The sequence below is a fragment of the Bactrocera dorsalis genome, chromosome 5, assembly GCF_023373825.1.
Source record: "Bactrocera dorsalis isolate Fly_Bdor chromosome 5, ASM2337382v1, whole genome shotgun sequence".
NCBI classification, from domain to species: domain Eukaryota; kingdom Metazoa; phylum Arthropoda; class Insecta; order Diptera; family Tephritidae; genus Bactrocera; species Bactrocera dorsalis.
In genome coordinates, this window is record NC_064307.1 from 39,998,052 (window position 1) to 40,020,340 (window position 22,289).

Sequence of the window (22,289 nt, forward strand, 5' to 3'; positions counted from 1 at the left end):
AGTTCGGATGGCTTCAGTTATTGCACAATTTGTATTTTTTGTGCTTTCAATTAAAGATCACGACGTATAATGCGCCAAGTCGTTCCATACGTCAGTCCGAGTTGCAGCGAACGACGCCGCATCGACTCTTCGCGGTCTTCGTATTCACTCTCAGCTACGACTGCTATATTTTCTTCACTGCGTGCTGGACGTGAGTTAAACAATTGGGCAGCACTTCTTAAAAAAAAAAACAATTTTCACATTTATTAAATATTCGCAGATCATTTTCTTTAATACCAGAGTATTTATCTGATAGTTTAAGCCCAGAACCCGCCTCATTTCTGATCATTTTGTTTAACAGTAACATACAAAGTGAACTCAAGTATTATTTTAGTGATCTCAAAAATCCTGAAGATTAGTTTCGAGTTTCAATAACAGCATATTATCACTTTTTTTTCTAATATTATATCGACTCCCTATTTGTCAAAACAAACTTCCATTTATACTGCTCAGGCAATACCACTTTCATCTTCATCATTGCTTACTTGTTTATCTAATTGTTATTATTCTTACTTCATCTACTATTATATATTTGCCATTGTTCTCTAAATGCTTTTCAAAAAAAAGTTTTTCTTTCCGTGTTTGTCATTTGGAATTTCATTTAAATATTTTAACAACTTCACTGCCTAATGAAACGCCAGCTGTTGTACAAATGCTGTTATGCAAATTTTCTTAAAAGTAAATTTCTTCAAATATGCGACAACTGCCTGCCTGCCACACATACACATACAAACCGACATAGTCTTAATCAACTCTTTTTCTATTCGAATTTGAATTTCAGACGATTGCCTACAGCACTTGCTGCATGAAATGTTGAAATGAACTTGAGTTCACAGCACAGCTCAGCTCGGCTCCGGCCGCCTCAGTGTCGGCAGTTTGGTTGACAAAATTCTGTAGCAATTAAATGCAAAATTATTCACTTCGCCAGCTGTTTGCCAACTGAAAGCTAACCCATTTCTATATTCTGTTAGATAATTGTATGTACAAATGCATGTATTTATTTACTAAGTTGTAGATCTTCAATTCATTAAGTTTATTCACATTTAATAAAGCATTGATGTTTGTGAAATTAAATTATTTTTGTGGATTTTAATATTTTTTTTGTAATTTTATTTTTTTCAGAGTACGCCTTTTACTTTGAAGGATGGCAGTTGTAACGGTAGTGAGGTGACAACTTGGACTTCGACGGGGTTGCCACCTTCAACCGGTTACTATACGTACGATCCAACATTCGGTGCGTATGGGTAAGTGCAAGAGATAACAGTAAACTGTAAATAATAATAAAACACACAAAATATCTGAATTTGAGTGGAACCAATTTTCGGTTCGGTTTCTCGAGTTGAGGTAATGTAAAGCAAAGGATGTTTCCCGAAACTTCATTCCAAATTAATAATAGAGGAGAGAAAATAATAATATAAAACCACAGAGACTTCAAAGCTAATGGGGAATGTTTATTGCCTTTCGAAAGAACATCTTTGGCATTTATTTTTTGAGAATTATCTCCTTCAATTATGGCCACGGCTACGTCTCAGATGGTCCATCCGTTGTGTTCAATTTTTGATGACTCGTCGAGCCATCCGACTGGTAACTGGTGAATGACACTCATGATGGTTGGCTCCAAGGCCTGAATCGGAGGGAGATGGTCCGCATAGGTTTTAGACTTTACGTAGCCCTATAGGAAAAAGTCTAATGGTTTGATATCACACGATATTGATGAACAATCAACCGGCGCAAAGCTTGGAATTATCTTCTCACCGAAGTGTTCTCTCAATAAATCCATTGATTGATGCGATGTGTGAGAAGCGGCGCCATCTTGTTGAAACCAAAATTGTGAGCTTTAATTTCAGTTATCAAGTAGTCGATACTCATTGCGCGATTATGGTCGCCATTGACGGTTACGTTCGCACCGGTATCATTTTTAAAGAAATATGGACCGATAATTTCACGTGCACCGGTTGTTCTTGGAACTTTTCAAGAGCCCTTAGAGCGAAGTGATGTCACTTTGTCGAGCGGTTTCAAGTTTTGCTCAAACTGTATTTTATATGCTTTCAATTTAAGATCTCTACGTAAAAGTCGAAGTCCATGTCGTTCCATACGTCAGTCCGAGTTGCTACGAACGGCGCCGAATTGACTCTCCGCGGTCTTCGTGTATACTCTCAACTACGTCTGCTATATTTTCTTTACGGGGTGCTCAAGGTGGTCTATTCGGTCGAATATTATTCAATAATGAATGCTGGGTCTCCAGATGGCCGATAATGTTGGTATTCTATTTGAAGTGGGCGTGGTTGTGTGCCGATTTCGTCATTTTCAGAGCTGTGGAAAATGGATTCCTTAGAGAGTCTTTCTAGATAAGCCCGCCCAAGTCATTCCCCGTTTTGGAGAAGGTCCAACCATCCTTTCCGCACCTACTTTGTGGGTTATCTAGTTCGTTTTCCATATTTGTTGGGTCCCCACTAAAAGCCTTTATCCACCGTTCAGAAAGGTAGTCTCATTTCATGGTCTCAATGTTATCTTAATGACGAGATCTAGTAGAGAATTGATGCAAGTCCTTATGAGGCTGTGCCTTCAGTGTAGACAGTCGTGAAGAGGGAGTCACCTCAACTATGAACTAACATATTAACTCCGTGCTGAAGGGAAGGGAAAATTTTCTGTGGCCTGCCTAGATTTTAGGACGGAGACAACCTTTCAACAATTTCTGTAGAGTGTCATCCCCAAATACTGAGATATCAGAATAATTCGATCACCAGCCCAGGTTTCAAGCAAGTCCAAATAAGACATCCTAAGCACGATCTGTGTTGGTCAGGGGATCCATGATTCGTAGGAATCCTAGAAGGCCGTGGTGGCTGCAAGTCATTTAGCATTACTCAGGCTGCAGCATGCGGAGACGAACCAACCTTTGCATTACTCAGACTATAACTAATAAAAGGAGAGTCTAACTGCACTTTTCGAAAAATCTTCATAACAGCCGTACATGCTACACTGGCTCTGCGTTTATGGATCTTGAGCGATATACATACTAACGATCAAATTTGACTCGGACTATCACGAAGGGACATACAAATGATGGTATAAGTACTAATCTAGTAATTTTTACCGATTCGATGCGATTTGCGTATGTAGTACGAGTATATGAACCAGTTCGCATCATATTTGATCTTGTGTCTATGCTGTTATACTCGTAGTACCATAACTGAACCTTTAGTAGCAATTAAATGCATAAAATCACTATTTCCTTAGAGTGAGACCTGAGATTTCCTTTCCGCTGGCAGAATTAAAATTCAAGGTATTTTTCCTTCCCACCACTTCGAAGCAAAGTCAGTGTAAATTAACAGCAAATAAATCTTCGACAAATTCCACAAATAACCGTGACTACCTGAAATCTGCGTTAAGCCCTTATTTCGTTGATACTTAAATAGACTTGAAGTAAAAATCTGCACAGCAATCTTGGCGAAGTCTTCGCGAAGTATGCGTACTTCTTCCCTTCATTCATCATGAACGAAGAACAGAATGTTAAATTAATTTCTAATCCCCACAATATATAGTGTGAATCGAACTTTGAACCGCGCACAAACGCGCATACCTATGCATACCCCCACACCACCAGCAGTCGATACAAGTCCGTCGCTCATAAAAGCCAACAAGTACAAGCATTATAATGTTTTTTACAGCTTGCTTGTCTACACATCAATACATAATACATACATTTTATTCGCTATAAGTGTGTGTATGTGTATGGTGTGTGCGCAGAGTAAGTTCTTAAATTGTTAGCGAAATTCCGAACTTGTGAACTCGCTGCAATAAAAAGCGAAAATCGAGACGTGAGATAATTCCATCTGGGCCAAGCGCGCCAACTCATGCCACAGCGCTCAGAAGCTGCCAAGTTTTCAGCAGCCGTGCCACACCGCTTCCGGTTACTTTAAAAACGCCTGCTGTGCTGCGCTATGCCTGCGCTGCGGCAGCTGCAAGCTGAATAGTTTCCCCACACGATGAGCCGAGCGTCGTGGCGTATGATGAACTTATAGTGGCACACACACGCTCGCCTATCTTGGTTGACTGCTTGCCTGACTTTCGGGTTTTGTTGTTTATTTGTTGCGTTGTAATTTTGGCAGGCGGGCGCACTTAAAAATGCGTGTGGCAACTGGCTGCCTCTCACGCCGCGCTGCCCTTCGATGCTTTTGACCGAAAAGTCAGCACACAAGCGGCGTCTAAAGCGAAGCACAAGAGCGTCAGCAATTGAAACTTTGCCAGACGCAGCCGGCGAGCGAGCGGTTGGCAGCCAACAAAAGCCAAGAAAGCAAAAGTGGCCAGCTTGCGAAGTTTGCCGAGCAGCGACAGCAGACACGAAAACACGTTTGGCTTTGCAAAGTCAGTGTGCGAGTCACAAGTGGCGCGGCCCATTGTGTGCTGCCCTGAGACAATGAAATGTATGAGTGGTGAGCGCACGCACAGCCGGCTGTACTGAAAAGTTTAAAGTTTTTTTCACTCCGTCGCCGGAGGGTATTGTGCCTTAAATTGCCATTTTTTATTTCGTTAAATTCGTTTTAGATTGTACTAAAAAGCTTATTTTAGAAGTTAGTTGTGGAAATTGTGACTTTTGTTTTAAATGCAATATGTTATTTATATTTTAAATTTGTTATTTTTTAAATAAGGAAGATCTTTTTATAACGGATTAAAGACATTAAAATTAATTGAATATTTCAAAGAAATTTCACATCCTCAGAAAAAGATTTTTATAGTTGGTAGAAGCGCTGCGATCGGAAAAGTCTTTAAGCCAAATGGCGAAATTTACATACTTAACATATTTTAAACTTATGGAAAGCCTATTTATGTCAAATAATAATTTCGTGACAATTGGTTTTCTGATTTCGCCCAACTATATGCATTTTTTGTGGTCATATGATTTACATTCAACATAATATTTGAAGCAAATACTCCAGTTTTAGAAATATTGGCAGTACTTCTAATAAGATTGCGACTCTGTAAACAAAACTGAAATGAATTGAAAGGTCTCACAATCATTTCACAATTAATTCTTAATTTTAACCAAATTTACAATAACAAAGCGATGAATTAACAACACTGGTTAACAAGCTTTTAATTTTTTTCGTATCATATGAGAATTGATATTAAATTTTGAATGCACTAAACATTAGTATGTGGATGGAAAAATATTGATACGTAATTTTTTCTGGTGACAACAAACCATATATTTTCTTAAAAAGGACGAACATCCATGTAGATAAATTAATGCATAATATAGAAACTATACTTATATTTTTTGTTTATATTTGGCTTCAGGAAGGTGTTTTTTCTTCTTTATTGGCGTAGACACCGCTTATGCGGTTATAGCCGAATTTACAACAGCGCGCCAGTCGTTCTTCCTTTTCGCTGTTTAACAGCAATTGCAGAGCCCAAGTACTCGTATAGCCTTCTCTACATGGTCATTACCAGCTAGGCAGCAGCACCTATCCATTTAAGAATTAGGACATTCCCTTTAAATCGCAATCCTTAATGCGTTTGCGGAGATCGTTAACAAAAGAGAGGTCTCTCATCCGAGGCTGTTTTCATCCTTTTATTGGTGGCCGTTTTTTACATGGCAGGTTTCAGACGGAAGTTTTTTGCTACCCACACGTTGTTTGGTATAAGACCGGAAGCCGTGAGCTGCTTGAGCAATATGTAAAAGAATCGAGCCGATTAATTGCCCCTAAAGGAACTTTCTTCATTTGCGTGAACTTCTACATACGGCTGGAAAAGACTCCGTCTTTTTAAGTCTTCATTAATAATCTCCTAACATTCTTGCGCTTCAATTCTCTTTGTAGCGCTTCTCCATTAATTAAATGTCCTATGACACCTATTGTCTTGTTCGCCACTCAAATTTGCCAGAGAGAAGTCCAGATGAGAGTCTGTGTATGCACTTTTCCGGTTTATGGTTTTTTAGACAATCTTTTAAAACGTTCCCAAAACATTTCCATTTAAATCAATTTGTGCCAAAAAGTGTGGTTCTTTTGAAATTGACGCTTCATCACTTGAGTTACTATTTTCAGATGCTGCATTGTGCTGGCTTAGATCAATTTCTAGAGTAGAACCTTGATTTTCGGATCGACTTAGAGGCTTTGACATATGCAGCGCTGATGTGGAAAGTGTGTTTGGACTTGGTTATAATGTAATAAATACTGTTAGTCTATATACATAAGTCAAATCTTCCCAGCGGCTATTTTCTTCTTCTAGCATCGGGTTTAGAGTTGTCATGATGAAAAGTTGTTATCTCGTGTTTGGTGGCAAATTTCAGGGGTATTTTGGTAATTCCTTGTTTCCATGCGAATCTTCGTGTGAATTTATACCACATAGCACAAAGCACGTTTTACGATTAACAGTTTAGCTTTGTGTCTAAAATAAATAAAAACGTGCGAAAACTTGATCTATCTCTAATATAACTGATATCAGGATTATCGAACATCCGGCTGATTTCACTCCATATGATTGGTGATGGTACGTGAGGTACATTAATGAAACCCAGCGCATATTTTATTAGTATGTGGCATGTTTATTGTATGTGGTGTGGCCAAAAATAATTACAATCGGGTCTATACTACCCCCAACTTCCACACACTACTTATGTATAAACGTTTTTCTAACAAATCTTATTTCCAGTTTCTGTTATCAGTCAAACGACTTTTTTATGGCGTTCAAGCAACATTTCTGGCTAGTAAAATCGTCTTCCAACATCTCATTACTTCAATTCATTTGTCATTCCTTGCTTTTGATTGTATTCGGCAGCTATGAAACACATCAAAGTAATAAAGAAGAAATTTCGCTTTTCTGGCTCAAATTTGTATAATATTTCATTGAAAAGAAGATTAGGTTGTAAACAGACGCTCAAGGCCAGTAGCTATCCAATGCATGTTCGGTATATCGGAACAATAGAAGAAAAACCAAGTTACGTCATCTACTGACAAATCGCAACAATTGCGTTATAGTTTCATTAGTTGTATATAAAAGTTTTATTAACCTTTGACATTTGATTGAACTCTGGTAACCAGGATAATTGCTTTAAAAATGATTTTTCCGTGATAAAGCTGAAAACTCTGCACTATTATCGATCCACCGTGGTTGCTGCAATTCACAGCACGTCGTGTTTGAAGAATGTATGTAAAAATAATATCATGATTTAATAAAACCAGGAAGAAATGTCAACGAATAGAACGAATTGAAATTTCTGTTGCATAAAATCAAATGAATTAATCCACGAATTACAAAATGTTAGGATTACGAACTAATAGTTTATTTACCTTATATTTACTCTTTATGGCCATTTTACTAAATTTGAAAATAGTTTAAACCTGCTACTCAAGCGACAAATCTATTGTACAAAATAATAATTTTATGTTGTTATGAGTAAAATATGTTTAAGTTGTCTAAATTCATTCTACAATAAAGGTGATTTCATTTTATTTATTTGTGTTTGTTTAAATGCGGTTACTATGACGCTGCAAGAAAGTATTACAGCGTGTCTTAAATTAAATCATCCACGAATTACAAAATGTTAGGATTACGAACTAATAGTTTATTTACCTTATATTTACTCATTTATGGCCATTTTACTAAATTTGAAAATAGTTTAAACACTCAAGCGACAAATCCATTGTACAAAATAATAATTTTATGTTGTTAAATTCGTTTTACAATAAAGGTGATTTCATTTTATTTATTTGTGTTTGTTTAAATGCGGTTACTATGGTGCTATGAGAAAGTATTACAGCGTGTCTCGAATAAAATTATTAAAATTGTTTAAAATACATTTAATTCGACTTAAGCTCTTTTATATTTGTTATATATCAAGTATTTCGACCTTCCCCTCACCCTCATAAAACGTAACACTCAATTTATGCCACACAAACAGCAATTCCATAATTCACTGGAGATATGTACTTGTATATTCACCACCTGAAGCAGCTGGTTTGATGCTCTCCAAACATTTAAACTAAATTTAAGCGTCTAAATTAATAAAGTTTTTTTTCATTTAGTTGATATTTGCTAAATTATATCACGTGCTCCAAATATGTCACACACTGAAAAGCCAAAGTGAACGCTTTTACCCAATTGTCAATGTCTGTATGTACATAAGTACATACATATGTACATAAATTGCACGATATAAGTAAAACATTTGTGTAGCGCTATGCATTAAAGTTCATAAAAGCACTTACATTGCATTGCGGGCGGCCATTTTGATTTGTACTCATCACACCGACGCATGGACAAGCCAACAAAATTTGCCAAACTGCCCCATGGCACACAATAGAACACTGCATGCAGACACACAAAGGTAACGGCAACAACATCAGCCCACAGCACTACTGCTCCATCTTTGCGTTTGTAACTGTACTTTGACACAAAATGGATTTCACCCGCAGCCGTGTTTGTTGTTGTTGGGATTTGTTAAAGTGTCAGTCTGTCATGCGGCTGGGGCTTTATGGACGCACAGGCGCATGTAAACACTCATTTGTAATTTACATATGTATACAACAAACAATACATATATGAAACTATATGTAAATATGTGTGTGTGTGTGCGTAAACAAGTATGCAGCGTCGTAGTAAAGCGCAGAAGACAAGCGCTTGACAACAGGATACTGTTGATACTGTTGTCGGCTCATTCGGTGTCATCCTGTGCGTTTGTTGTTGCTGTTACACTGTTGTTGTTGCTCTGCCACACACACACATACATACTTACACTCCGGTTAACTATTATTGTCATTTAAATTGTTTGTTGCAATTGTTATTGCTACCATTGGCGGCTTACTTAATCAGCTGTCGTGCAGTTTTTTCTGAAATACTTTTGCATTCGGCTTTTTTGCGTTTGCACGAGCACTCCCGTTACGTCTTGCACGCCGCCTTTAGCCCACTCCAACGTCGTTCACTGACATCAGTTGCATCACATTACAATTTGTTATTGCTGTTGTTGTTGTTGTAAGTAGTGCAGTTGGTTTTTATTTAAATGTTAACAACAATGCCTGCCCGCATTTGCATATATCGATTTTTGTAATTTTTTTTCACCTCACCATTCACCATTCGCCATTTAATCCGTTGCGTTAATATAGTGCTGCGCTGTTGTCTGTCTGTCATTCCATCTACTTTTTTATGCACTGCAATTCTTTAATTGTGAAAAAGTGTTTCAATTAAATTGTACGCTATTCATAGTCGCCGCTTAAGCGCATGTACATATGTATGTGTGTATGCTATTTTATGTTTTTAAATTCACGCATTTCTTTCACCACGCAACGCTCTAAGTTAAATCCTTTTATGTGCTTTGATGTCGAATTTAATGCGTTTGGTTTGTCTATCGGCTGGTAATGCGTACGCTTTACAGGATTAAATGCAATTCAATAGCCTTAAGTAAAACTATTCCAACTACAGCAAATACTTGTTTCTTCATAAAAAATTTTCTTTTGATTAAAATACTATGCGTAATAATTTATTATGTTTCTTTAGCTGGCTACCGAGCAGTTAGAAACGATTCTGGGCAAATATCTTATACTACAGTATACTGCTATGAGCAAAATATAGTATGACTTTGTTCATAATCTTAAAATTCTTAATTTATTCTTTAAAATCAATGTCGTCCCCCCAAAAGTAGTCTCCCTTGGCACCTATACACTTGTGTCAACTTTTTTTCCAATCCTCGTATCAGTTGTTCAAGTCAATTTCCGAAATAGGCCTCAATCCGCCTAGCGATTCACGTTTAATGTATTGAATTGTCTCAAAACGGTTTCTCCAAAGCGGTCGTTTGAGTTTGCTGAGAGGCCAGAAGTCACACGGGGCTAAATCAGACGAATACGGTGCTTGTGGCCAATGTTTATTGAAAATTTGCCGAAAAATTTACACAGAAACAATTCACTATGCGACGGTGGATTGTCATGGTGCAAAAACTAAGAGTTGTCGGCCCATAATTCTGGCCTCTTTCTACGAAAAGCTTCGCGCACCCGACGCATGACACTTAAATAATATTCCTTGTTGACAGTTTGGCCGGTCGGAAGGAGATCGCAGTGCAACACACCTCTTTAATCGAATACAACGGTCGACATAAATTTTTGAACTGCTTTGACGTTGTTTTTCGGTTTCGGCTCACGTTTGCCACGATATTCGGCCGATAGTTCCCGGGTTTGTGTGTCATAAGTATAGATCCAAGACTTATCACCAGTAATAATGCGTTTTATGACAACCTGTTAGTCGGAAAACATTGCTTCAGAGAAGTTAAGGTGACGCCGTTTTTCAAATAAATTTAGTAATTTTGGAATCAATCGTGTTTTCACTTTTCGTAGGCCCAAATTATCTTTTAATATGGTCTTCACTGATTCGTCCTATATTTTGATGATGCCAGTGAGATCTCTGACTATTAAACGTCGATTTTCAAGCACAAATTCCTATATTTTATTGACGTTCGTTCATCAGTTGATGTTGTTCCTGGAAGTGGTTCATCGTCAACGCGTTCTCGACTCTCTTTGAATGATATATATTAATCAAAAACACCTGCTTGCGACAAAAAATTATCACCAAAGGTCTATTCCAACAATCTGAAGGTATTGGCACCAGCAATTTGATTCCGCTCACAAAATTTAATGAAACTTCTTTGTTGACTAATTTCAATCATGGCAAGAATCGCTGAAAATATTTTGTGTACTTCAGGAAGACAAGCGTTTACTAAATACTAATGATTAGTTTAATGTGAGATTTGGCACAGATGCCACTGACAGTTCTACAATTTTTTGCCCACAGTAGTAGAGGAAGAGGAAGACCTCTACTCCATTGGAAGGACCAAGCGGAGAAGAACCTGGCTTCGCTTGGGATATCCAATTGGCGCCACGTAGCGAAAAGAAGAAACGACTGGCGCGCTGTTGTTAACTCGGCTATAATCGCGTAAGCGGTGCCTACGCCAGTAAAGAAGAAGAAGTATTTTTTACATTTTTTTGCTTATTATTGAAGAAATTTCTTTGCTGGATTATTCATGTTTATTTATGTTGGAATCTAACAGTAGAGAGTGGCTTTAGAAAAACGTCCTCCACTGTTGCAAAGGAAACATACTCGTATACAGGAGGCCTTCTCCATTGCTGGTGGTTAGTTGAATTTTTCACAAAATATGCAATTTTTGGCTTGCAAAAATCGACTTTTTTTTTGTATTAAAGAACTGGTAGGTCGTTATAAAGATAATCGATTTTTTTTAATTTTACACTAGGTGCGTCTTTTAAAAAAGGATACCAGCCTTCTTATACGAAACTAGTATCCTCTCATAATGCTTTCGATTTTTTTTTAACCGTTGTTAGCATCATTTTGTTACAGAATATAGTATTATATGTATGTAAACAACTGCGTACATATGTGTATAATTATTAACATGTGTAAACTTTCCACGGAAAACAGCCTGTAACCAACTTCACATTGAGACCCATCCCACCTCCACACTCAGTGCAAATTGTGGCAACTGTCTATGCATTGTTGATCTACTCAACGGCTCATCCCGTTGTCTGCTTTAGTGTCTGCTATGGCTGTCTGCATATATGCAGCTAGTGGCAGCCGGATTTCAGCCGAGCTGAGTGGAGTTGAGTGAAAAGTATGCTAGAGCCTCGACACCACAATGTGCCGGCGGTTTGTCGTGGCGGCTTGTCCCGGCTGTCAAGACGAGCTGATGTGTGTGTTGCAACGTTGCGATGATTGTGGATTTGTTCATAGAAGCTGTGCTGAGAACGAAATCTGCCAACGTGCACCGCACACCATCAACGCCCAAACAAAGCTCACGCGCTTGTGACAGTCCTTTGTATGGACTTGTATATACGAAAATTACTTACCAACAAAATAAATGCAGCGCATATAGGAAGGACACTCAGGCATATTGCAAGCGATTCCAGGAATAAAAGGATGTAACACAACTACATATATGCAAATTGAAGTTTTGTGATGTGAAAGTGTGGATATATATGTGTGTGTGCCAGTAAGTGGCGGTCTAACAACATAAGGCGATACATAATGTGCATGCAACAGCGATGGCGGCGAGTTGCTTACATTGCCTGCACAACTCTTGCCTACCGGTGTCGTAATCCTTGTTGGTTATCCTTGTTGTTGGTGTTGGTAGCGCCTGTCGGCTTTGTTTTAAATTTGATGTTGCAGATACGTGATATGTGATGTAACTACATGTGGTAAATGTTGCTCACATATCCATGCAAAGTAGTTGTTATTGCTGCTATTGTTGTTGTTGTAGTCATCTAAATTTTCTTGCCGTTGGCCAAATGTTGTGTGTTTCTATTATTGTTGTATTAGCGTCTAAGCATGTGCCTTTTTGTCGACTTTTGTGTTGTTGTTGCTTTTGCTTTTGTTTAGTATTGCTATTGCAGCGTCGTTGTTGTTGTGGTTTTGGTACAAAAGCCGGCGACGACACTGGTATATCTATGCTACTCAACTTGCTCATATACACCATCAATCTTTGGTTAGACTGTACCTACTGAGCTAGTGCCACCAAAGTGTACAGCTATAATAGCAACAACAAAACAACAAGAGAATATACATTCGACGATTGTTGTTACTTCAAATAAATATCAGCTGATGTCGGTACTCTGTAAACTATTTCATTTATGAACAATGTTTTTGAAACCTTCCAGATTATTAACTTCCTTTGGATCTTACAACTTTTTATTGTAATTTGCTCCTCATCTTGGCAAAACTGCTCTCGTTAAAGCAGAGTTGCTCTAGTATACTTTTAGTATGTCTGGTAACTAATCGAGATACACAAGGTTACAGTTATATATGAAAATTATAAGCATGATGAGACAAGTTGAAGTCCGAGTGACTCACTTTGTCTGCCCGCAAACCCTTAAATTGTCCAAGCACTTAATTAGATTTTAAAACTCTTATTGATGCAGCAGGGTATCGAAGTGACAAGGGGCACTTGTGGGGTCAAAATTTTGAAATAATGGGCATGGCCCGCCCTCTAACTACTAAAAGTTCCAGAGACATTAAATGTTACCATCGACATGGTATTAGATAGCTTTATAAGAAAAAGGGTAAAAATTTAACAATGGGCGTGGCACCACCCTCTTTTATGTGAAATCACATATCTCGGCAGCAGCTCGGCCGATATCAACCAAATTCTGCATATGACATTACTTTAATATTCGTGAATATGGTTGAAGTTGGCGAACAATCACGCCTACTTTCTATATAAAATAATTATAAATTCCTTTTGATTCTTTCACTTGCCGGTATTAAATCCAAGAAGCAATTAATAAAACGCGATAAAACTTATCACGAATAAGGCTTTTGTCACCTTATGACTAAAAAATGTCCAAATCGATATAAAACTGTACAATACCCTATAAATGTAGTGCCTATAGCTGATTTTTGATAGAAAATATCTGTCAATGAGATATACTTTAGGGTGATTCAATGATTTCATCATTCATAATGATTTTTATACTCTCGCAACAAAGTTGCTAAAGAGAGTATTATAGTTTTGTTCACATAACGGTTGTTTGTAAGTCCTAAAACTAAAAGAGTCAGATATAGGGTTATATATACCAAAGTGATCAGGGTGACGAGTAGAGGTGAAATCCGGATGTCTGTCTGTCCGTCCGTCCGTCTGTCCGTCCGTCTGTGCAAGCTGTAACTTGAGTAAAAATTGAGATATCATGATGAAACTTGGTACACGTATTTCTTGGCTCCATAAGAAGGTTAAGTTCGAAGATGGGCAAAATCGGTCCACTGCCACGCCCACAAAATGGCGGAAACCGAAAACCTATAAAGTGTCATAACTAAGCCATAAATGAAGATATTAAAAAGCCACAAAGGATCGCATTAGGGAGGAGCATATTTGGACGTAATTTTTTTTTGGAAAAGTGGGCGTGGCCCCGCCCCCCTACTAAGTTTTTTGTACATATCTCGGAAACTACTATAGCTATGTCAACCAAACTCTATAGAGCCGTTTACTTCAGGCATTTCCCTATACAGTTCAAAAATGGAAGAAATCGAATAATAACCACGCCCACCACCCATACAAAGGTTATGTTGAAAATCACTAAAAGTGCGTTAACCGACTAACAAAAAACGTCAGAAACACTAAATTTTACGTGAGAAATGGCAGAAGGAAGCTGCACCCAGGCTTTTTTTAAAAATTAAAAATGGGCGTGGCTTCGCCCACTTATGGACCAAAAACCATAACTCAGGAAATACTTGACCGATTTCAATGAAATTCGGTATATAATATTATTTTAACACCCTCATGACATATACTAAATATGGGCGAAATTGGTTCACAACCACGCCTTCTTCCAATATAACGCTATTTTGAATTCCATCTGATGCCTTCTCTGTATAATACGAGTATACACATTAGGAACCAATGATGATAGCGGAATAAAACTTTACACAAATACGGTACTTGAGCTGAGGTATCCTTTGTGGAAAAATTGTTGTGATCGGACTATAACTTTTCAAGGTCCCTGATATCGAACACGAAGAACTCAGTGCCCAACCTAACCTAACCTAATTTTTTCACCGAAAATATCGGTAAAATCTCTCAGAATTTAATTCTAATTAATTTTACAGCAAAATAAAAAATATGTAAATGACGGATAATGAAATCTCGATTATCACTTTATCGTGCGAGAGTATAAAATGTTCGGTGACACCCGAACGTAGCCCTTCCTTACTTGTTTTCATTGAGTTATAAAATTAATAAGAAATGAAAAATGTTCCCAAAAATAATCAAACTTTAACTGTTAATATCTTTTAAACGGTTGGGTTTACGAAAAAATCATACGAGCCCTTTTTGTAGAGCATTCAATTTCCTACAAAATCTAAGGAACAAGATATTTTTTCAAGTAGTTGGAAGCGAGATATAAATTTTTTCTATCTGATAATAAGAAAAAATAAAAAAACTGTATCTAGGAGGAACTTCTCGTTACAATTAAGAACTTATATTTGGAGATGCTTTCTTAAAGGTGTCTAGGAACCTATTTTTCCGAGTACCAAACGAAAAAAAAGTTTTTTTTAAGCACCCTAATATACTTGTATACCTAATTGGAATACCGAAAAAAAATCCAATTCTAATAGTATGTCTGTGCATCAAAAATGGAATTAATACTTCCTTTAGCCAAGATGTATCTAAAATAAAGATTTTCGAATTTCCGGCTGTCTCTATACCAAATATACCGGTTAATATGTTAGTTATCTTAATATAATATTGAGAGCGTGTTTTACTTATAGCAGAGTATATTTGTGCTTAAAATAGACAATATTAAGCCAAAACTTGAACTGACCCTTATATAACTATTATCAGGATTTTCGAACACCCGGCTGACTTTATTCCATATGATTGTAGTATATGAAGAACCTTGATGAAAGCTGAGGAGCATTTTACTAGTCCGTGGTTTGTTAATTGTATTCGGTCTTGTTTAAATTAGATAAAAATTTAGTAAATACTGCCTTCAAATCCCATCTACTATTTACACTGATTTTCGTTATTCTAAGTTTTGTGCAGCATGTGTAGGTCGGTGAGTATTATTTATATATAAAATTGCTTCGAATTAAGTTATCCGATGTACTTGAGCAATGTCAAAATTAATGCAATCAGCGCGTCCTCAATAAACCATTCAGGTTGGTCAAAATTCGTGATATTTTAATGAAACTTGGCCATTTACAAGTTTTCAACTTACAAAAGCATAGAATATTCGGTTTAACCCGAACTTAGCCTTTCCTTATTTGTTTCTCTTCACTTTGTTAGCCTCTTTATAGCCACTTTAAGTTGTTTATATCAACGCTTGTGTCGCACATTCTACTTTGCAGTCCCTTTTTGCCCTGCTGCTACAATATCATAAGTAAGTGTTATGCTCATAAGCTGAATGTTGCCTGCACAAGTGGCTACCAGTGTATTCGTGCATAAGATTGCTGCGAATGTAAATATTTATGGCTTACTTTGGTGGTATATAGCTTAGTGTGTTGGCAGCAAAGGATAAATGCACACAAATGCATATCTACATGTGGTTTAGTTTGTTTGGAGACCATCGTAAGCCAGAGCTGATCACAATGCATATATAAAGTAGTTTTTTTTTAGAAAGTAGATAAATTTTCGCCAGACTCGGTAAGTCTTGGTTTTGTTTTAGTAAATGAATAACACCTGTATTTTTCAATCACATGTATCAACTTTTGTAAAAGTCATCTATGATTTGACACATCTCTTCAGCGTTCTTATTACTGTGGCGGTAGTCTAAAAGAAGTAATAAACCTAAAAACAAAGGTTTAAGAAAGAATCGAATTTCTCTATTTCAAGTTTATCTCATACAAAAATAAAAAAATTTCAGAATCATACTTTTAGCCAACAAATAATAATCTGTATTTTTGAAAATCCTAGACTGAACTTGGTTATGTTAGGCTATACTGGCCGGTTGTCACAACATACATTGAACTACTGGTCCTTAGTTATTCCTGTTGGGATCTTAGTTTAATTTGAGTTGAAGTATTTGTCGTAAGACGAGATGAGATCTATAGTATAAGATTGAACAAAATCGTAGGAGGTGTTCCAGCGTCTCTCTCATGCCTACTTCTCTTCACTTTCTGCATGTATCATAATTATTTATACCCATGCGGCTCACATATGATGCCAGTAGTTTGGGGCTTTTAACTGGGTTAACAACCGAACTGGAGTACTTTCTAGACTGTGTGATTAGAAAGCGTACATGTTTTCCTTCGAAGGTTTTGCACATGATCTTGGCGAAACTGTATGTCCTTAGGAAACTCCATCACGCCCTGTTCAGTCTGTCAGCCCTTTCGTAGGTTTCATTGAATATCGCCTTTTGTGGCTTCTTATTCCTCGTACTTGTTCGATAGTCAGACGGTCAGCACTTTTGACAATCTCATCAGTTCTTTCGTTTCTCGGAATTTCTTTGTGGCCTGTGCATATACATATATGCGCTATATCTAGAGATAATTCTATTAATGATGGAACGATGAACTCTACGAAATATACGACGACATTGACATTGTTCTGCGAATTAAGAGGCACTCCAACACTCCAGCTTTCTAAATTACAAGTAATAAAAATTCTTCCATCTGATTTACTGATAAAGAAATTATTGAAATTTCACACCAACCTTTTCTGGGTACACTAATTACCTCCACAAAATTCTTTAAATTTCCACCGGCATTAAACTCTTCAAGCCACCAAATAACCAAATACACTTTGCCTTAGAATATATGGCATAACACCTTCTTATTTCAAAGGGTTTAAATGCCATTGTTTCGCCTTTTGTGCTGAGTGTGAGAGTTGTAGAATAGTTAGTTTAAATGCCAGACGCTTTGCACTGGCAACCACCGCTAAGTGAAATATCACTGGCGCGTGCTGTCTGCCCCACATGTGTGCGTGATGTAACTGTGTATGTGTGGCATTGTAAATGCAAAAGTTGCCGACTATTCGGAGACCACAAATTGAAACTTTCACCAGCAATAAAATGGCGTGAAATGCACAACAAAGGCATTTAGTGCAACAAAACGAATGGAGCTCGCACTATATCAACGGTTTTTAGGTTTTATTTGCCGACTTAGATTTTTTATTTGTAAGTTTAGTGCTTACTTTAAGCTTAAAGTAAATTTATGTCTGGCTGTTATAACATGTGGGAAATCACCTTTTAAATAATATTCATCATACGCACTGACGTCCACTAAAAGCATGTCTTTTGACTACGAAATGTTAATAACTAAGACAAAGTTTAATCGAGTCTACATTTTTATTAAATATTAGTTTTACAATTTCCACATATTTTTAATTTATACGTACTATGTACTAGGTACATTAGGGTGGAACAAAATCTAAACTACATATAATCAATTCACTTCTCGCTTCTTCACAATAAATGAATGAAACTACTAGAAGACCATACCTCCTGTTACTTTGTATAGTCCAAAGCAATGTGAGTGCGCTTTTAAACCTCAGCGAACCTTTGTTGGTATTTTTTTCCACTGCACCCGCACTTCTCTACCTCGAAGTACAGTAACAATAAAAAACTGACAATTAAGCGAAAAATATGAATTGCCTTGTTATTTGCTTTTTATTGCTCGGCTCACCCAGTTATTTGCTTATCGTCCAATTGTTTACTGTGCCACAAACAGAGGTGCATGCAACACCAGCCTGCGGTCATGGCCAAGTTAGTCTGCCGTCATGCAATAGCTGGCAGTATTGCCCGTTAAGTGTAAAATATTAATAGGCACTTTTTGTAAAATTTGTGTTGAAAGTGCTTATGGTTACATTTATTGTTTTATTTATTTGCATGAGTGTGTGATTCATGTCTAAATCTATAAACAAGAGACTCTATAATGTATATTAATAATAATACATTCCACCATAAATAAGTTTTCCATATAAGAACTTAATTGTGACCGATCAGTGTGTAGAAACGAAAAGCTTCCTGGGGAGAAAAAACTAGTTCGCCTATATAAAGAGAGATTGACAGACTGGCATGGTTAAATTGAATCAGCACGTCACGCAGTAATTTATGTATATATTTTAAAACTGAATATATCCTGTTTAGGGTTTACTTTACTTTTTTATGTTTTAAAGTAGGGTGAATCATCAAAAACTAGCGTGCGGAACTTCAATCCGCTAAACCGAACCTACTCCCAACTCCAAACTCTCCCACGGAACCACCTGATTGAGTATTACTTCGTGGGAATTATACGGCATTTAAGTCTCCTCTAGACTAACGGACGTCTATTCTGCTCTATATGTCTAAGTTTTGTCATGATTGAAGCTGCCGCTTTCCAGTTCTCAGTGGACTTGCGTATCGTCAAATTTTTCCATCGTAAAACTACCACCGAGTGTAATTTTAAATTTTTTCTCTTGTACTTAAAATACGAGAGCAATAAAAGAATACATTCTCAGAATCTTCAAAGCACTCTCAACACTAATTCGAACCAATGTCGTGCTGGAATTTCTACTGGTAGCTTCTAAAGCACCCATGTTATTTGGGTTAGGTGGAAATCCAGGTTCCCATGTCGTCTGTCGATCCATGAATGGATGTCCGTTATCAATCTGTGCTTATGTCAGGCATATGCTTTCATGTCTAGCGCCTGGGTTCATATTGAAGTCGCGTATAACACAGAATGCTGTGAATGAGTTTCACACTCTCCTTTGATGCGGTGAGAGATATACTTTCCTCCAATTTTCTAGTACTTATGATCAAGTGTTCCGTCTTTTGTTCAGCCAGTTCTAAACTCATTAAGGAGAACCATTAGCGCAGACCGTTTATGCACTCTTTAGATTTACTCTGGAGGTCTTCTAGATGTTTAGCCACTGCTATCACAATAAGATCGTCTGCGTATGCAATTAATCTGACGCCTTTCGATTGGTGTCTCCTTAGCATCCCATCAAATATTAGGTTCCATAGAAGGGGCTTAGAACTGAACCTTGTGGTACTCCACTAGATATAAAGTAGCTCTTGGTGCCTTTATCCGTATTGAATAAAAGTCGCCTGTTTCCAAATAACTAATAATTTCTATAAGGTATTGAGGAGCGCGTATGTCATACGGAGCCTTGATTATGTTTGCCCACTTTTCTTGTTTAGGGCAAAAAAGTTCTATAGCAATAAGTAATGATAACTTTCGAATTATATCTTCGTAGAGCTCATATACTGATTTCTTTTCTAATCTATACTTTTCCATCTATATTTCGATATAGTTGAAAATGCGTTGTTTTACTCAGTCATCCCAAAAATATGCGTGGAGCAGAGCTGAAGAGGCTTAAGTCTATTAAATTGCCTAATTTTGATATCGTTGCTCAGTCGATCCAGTAACCCAAAGTAATATTGTTTAGTAATTGCTTTGTCATGTTCACGGTAATCGAAAAGCTAAAGCCGGTTGATTATTAGGCTTCCCTGAGATTTGGACGACTTTTAGCGTGCAACAAACATTCGGCGAATTACCGATTTTACTCGTGTATATAAGAGGTAACCATGTCTCTTTACTTGACATAATTCTGCACCGAAACGCCACTTTATCAATAGCTGATTGTCTTTCCAAAATTCAAAATATGTACCTTTACCATTTTGATCAAAGTTCAAAAAAATCTGGCACCCAATGAAAGACTTTCATTTTCTATAATGATACGAGCTACCCATGGCTTAAAGAGGACAGTAATGGCAACTAAGTCATAGAATTTCTTGTACCCAAAAAATGTCACGAAATTTCGAGCCTCCTAACCCTTTCTGCATGAGGTGTATCATTTCTGCTAGTACAGTTATGATATAGGGTGATTTTTTAAGAGCTTGATAACTTTTTTTAAAAAAAAAACGCATAAAATTCATCGGTTCTTTATTTGAAACGTTAGATTGGTTCATGACATTTACTTTTTGAAGATAATTTCATTTAAATGTTGACCGCGGCTGCGTCTTAGGTGGTCCATTCGGAAAGTCCAATTTTGGGCAACTTTTTCGAGCATTTCGGCCGGAATAGCCCGAATTTCTTCGGAAATGTTGTCTTCCAAAGCTGGAATAGTTGCTGGCTTATTTCTGTAGACTTTAGACTTGACGTAGCCCCACAAAAAATAGTCTAAAGGCGTTAAATCGCATGATCTTGGTGGCCAACTTACGGGTCCATTTCTTGAGATGAATTGTTGTCCGAAGTTTTCCCTCAAAATGGCCATAGAATCGCGAGCTGTGTGGCATGTAGCGCCATCTTGTTGAAACCACATGTCAACCAAGTTCAGTTCTTCCATTTTTGGCAACAAAAAGTTTGTTAGCATCGAACGATAGCGATCGCCATTCACCGTAACGTTGCGTCCAACAGCATCTTTGAAAAAATACGGTCCAATGATTCCACCAGCGTACAAACCACACCAAACAGTGCATTTTTCGGGATGCATGGGCAGTTCTTGAACGGCTTCTGGTTGCTCTTCACCCCAAATGCGGCAATTTTGCTTATTTACGTAGCCATTCAACCAGAAATGAGCCTCATCGCTGAACAAAATTTGTCGATAAAAAATTTTCGAACCGAACACTGATTTTGGTAATAAAATTCAATGATTTGCAAGCGTTGCTCGTTAGTAAGTCTATTCATGATGAAATGTCAAAGCATACTGAGCATCTTTCTCTTTGACACCACGTCTGAAATCCCACGTGATCTGTCAAATACTAATGCATGAAAATCCTAACCTCAAAAAAATCACCCTTTATATAAACTTCATCAAATCAGCACTTCAGTGTTTAATATGCTGAGGCATATTTTTCTTAACACTTATGAAGCCACTGTTTTGAATCACTCCGGTTTCACAACTAGAAATATTGTTTAATCACAATACAAAAAGACAAGAAAACGCAAATATGTCATGAGCAACACTTTCTTTTGCAGTATATACATATAGTCTGATTACACTCTTCAACTTAGAGATGAGCAAATAATTAACAACTGAGATCACTCATACACCCTCATCATGAACTCTCACAATACAACAAAACTATTCGCACTCTAACTATTGTGCACAGAAAAAGTCAACGATAGCCACCCTTTGCTACCTACATAAGCCTCGGCTTGGATGTTCTTCAGCTCCTCCAGCGTAGTTTTTTTTGTAGCACTTTTCGCTAGATTGTTGTACTATTTCAAAGCCATAAACCCACGTACCATCAGCAGTAATGATGCGCTGGATAAATGTAGGATCCCTAGCTACGTTGTTTAGCATATCTAATCTATCTCCTTCTCTCGACGCCATGTTGCAAAAAACTCAGATATTTTTGGTGCAAAGTTTTTAACAAACTTGTGCTTAAATTTAAAGGACTCCAGACAAACTCTTTGCTTTGTAACCAAACAGTCGTCATATACATACTATTGGACGTTTGTAGATTAGGCTTTACATTACAATAAAAAAAATTGTACAAATATACGAAAAAAATGTACACCTGTGAGCAAAAAATAGTAAGACTTTTAATTTAAATTTTGCACGAAAACCCATTTTTCGTATAATTTTCATATGACTGCGAGTGACATCTGTGCCAAATATCTCATCGAAATAAACAGAAGTGTTAAGTATGCGCATGTCATTCTGAAGTTCATAAAGAGCATTCGGCGATTTTTACAATGAGTGAAATTATTCAACAAAGAAGTTTCATTAAATTTTGTGAGCGGAATCAAATTTCCTGTGCCGAAATGTTCACAACGTTGGAAAAAACCTTCGGCAATAATTGTTTCTCGTGAGCAAGTATTTTTGATTGGTATAAATTGTG

At 37.2% G+C, this 22,289-nt stretch overlaps 1 protein-coding gene across 3 annotated transcripts in view; it reads left to right on the plus strand.

The window, feature by feature from the left end:
- The window catches only part of LOC105233947 (homeobox protein araucan), a 141,074-nt gene that overhangs the window by 53,205 nt on the left and 65,580 nt on the right, over positions 1-22,289 (plus strand). For all 3 annotated transcript variants that reach the window (XM_049459413.1, XM_049459415.1, XM_049459414.1), the window contains exon 3: positions 1,162-1,283. In XM_049459413.1, coding sequence (XP_049315370.1) covers positions 1,162-1,283 — 122 coding nt within the window. The remainder of the gene's footprint in view (positions 1-1,161; positions 1,284-22,289) is intronic.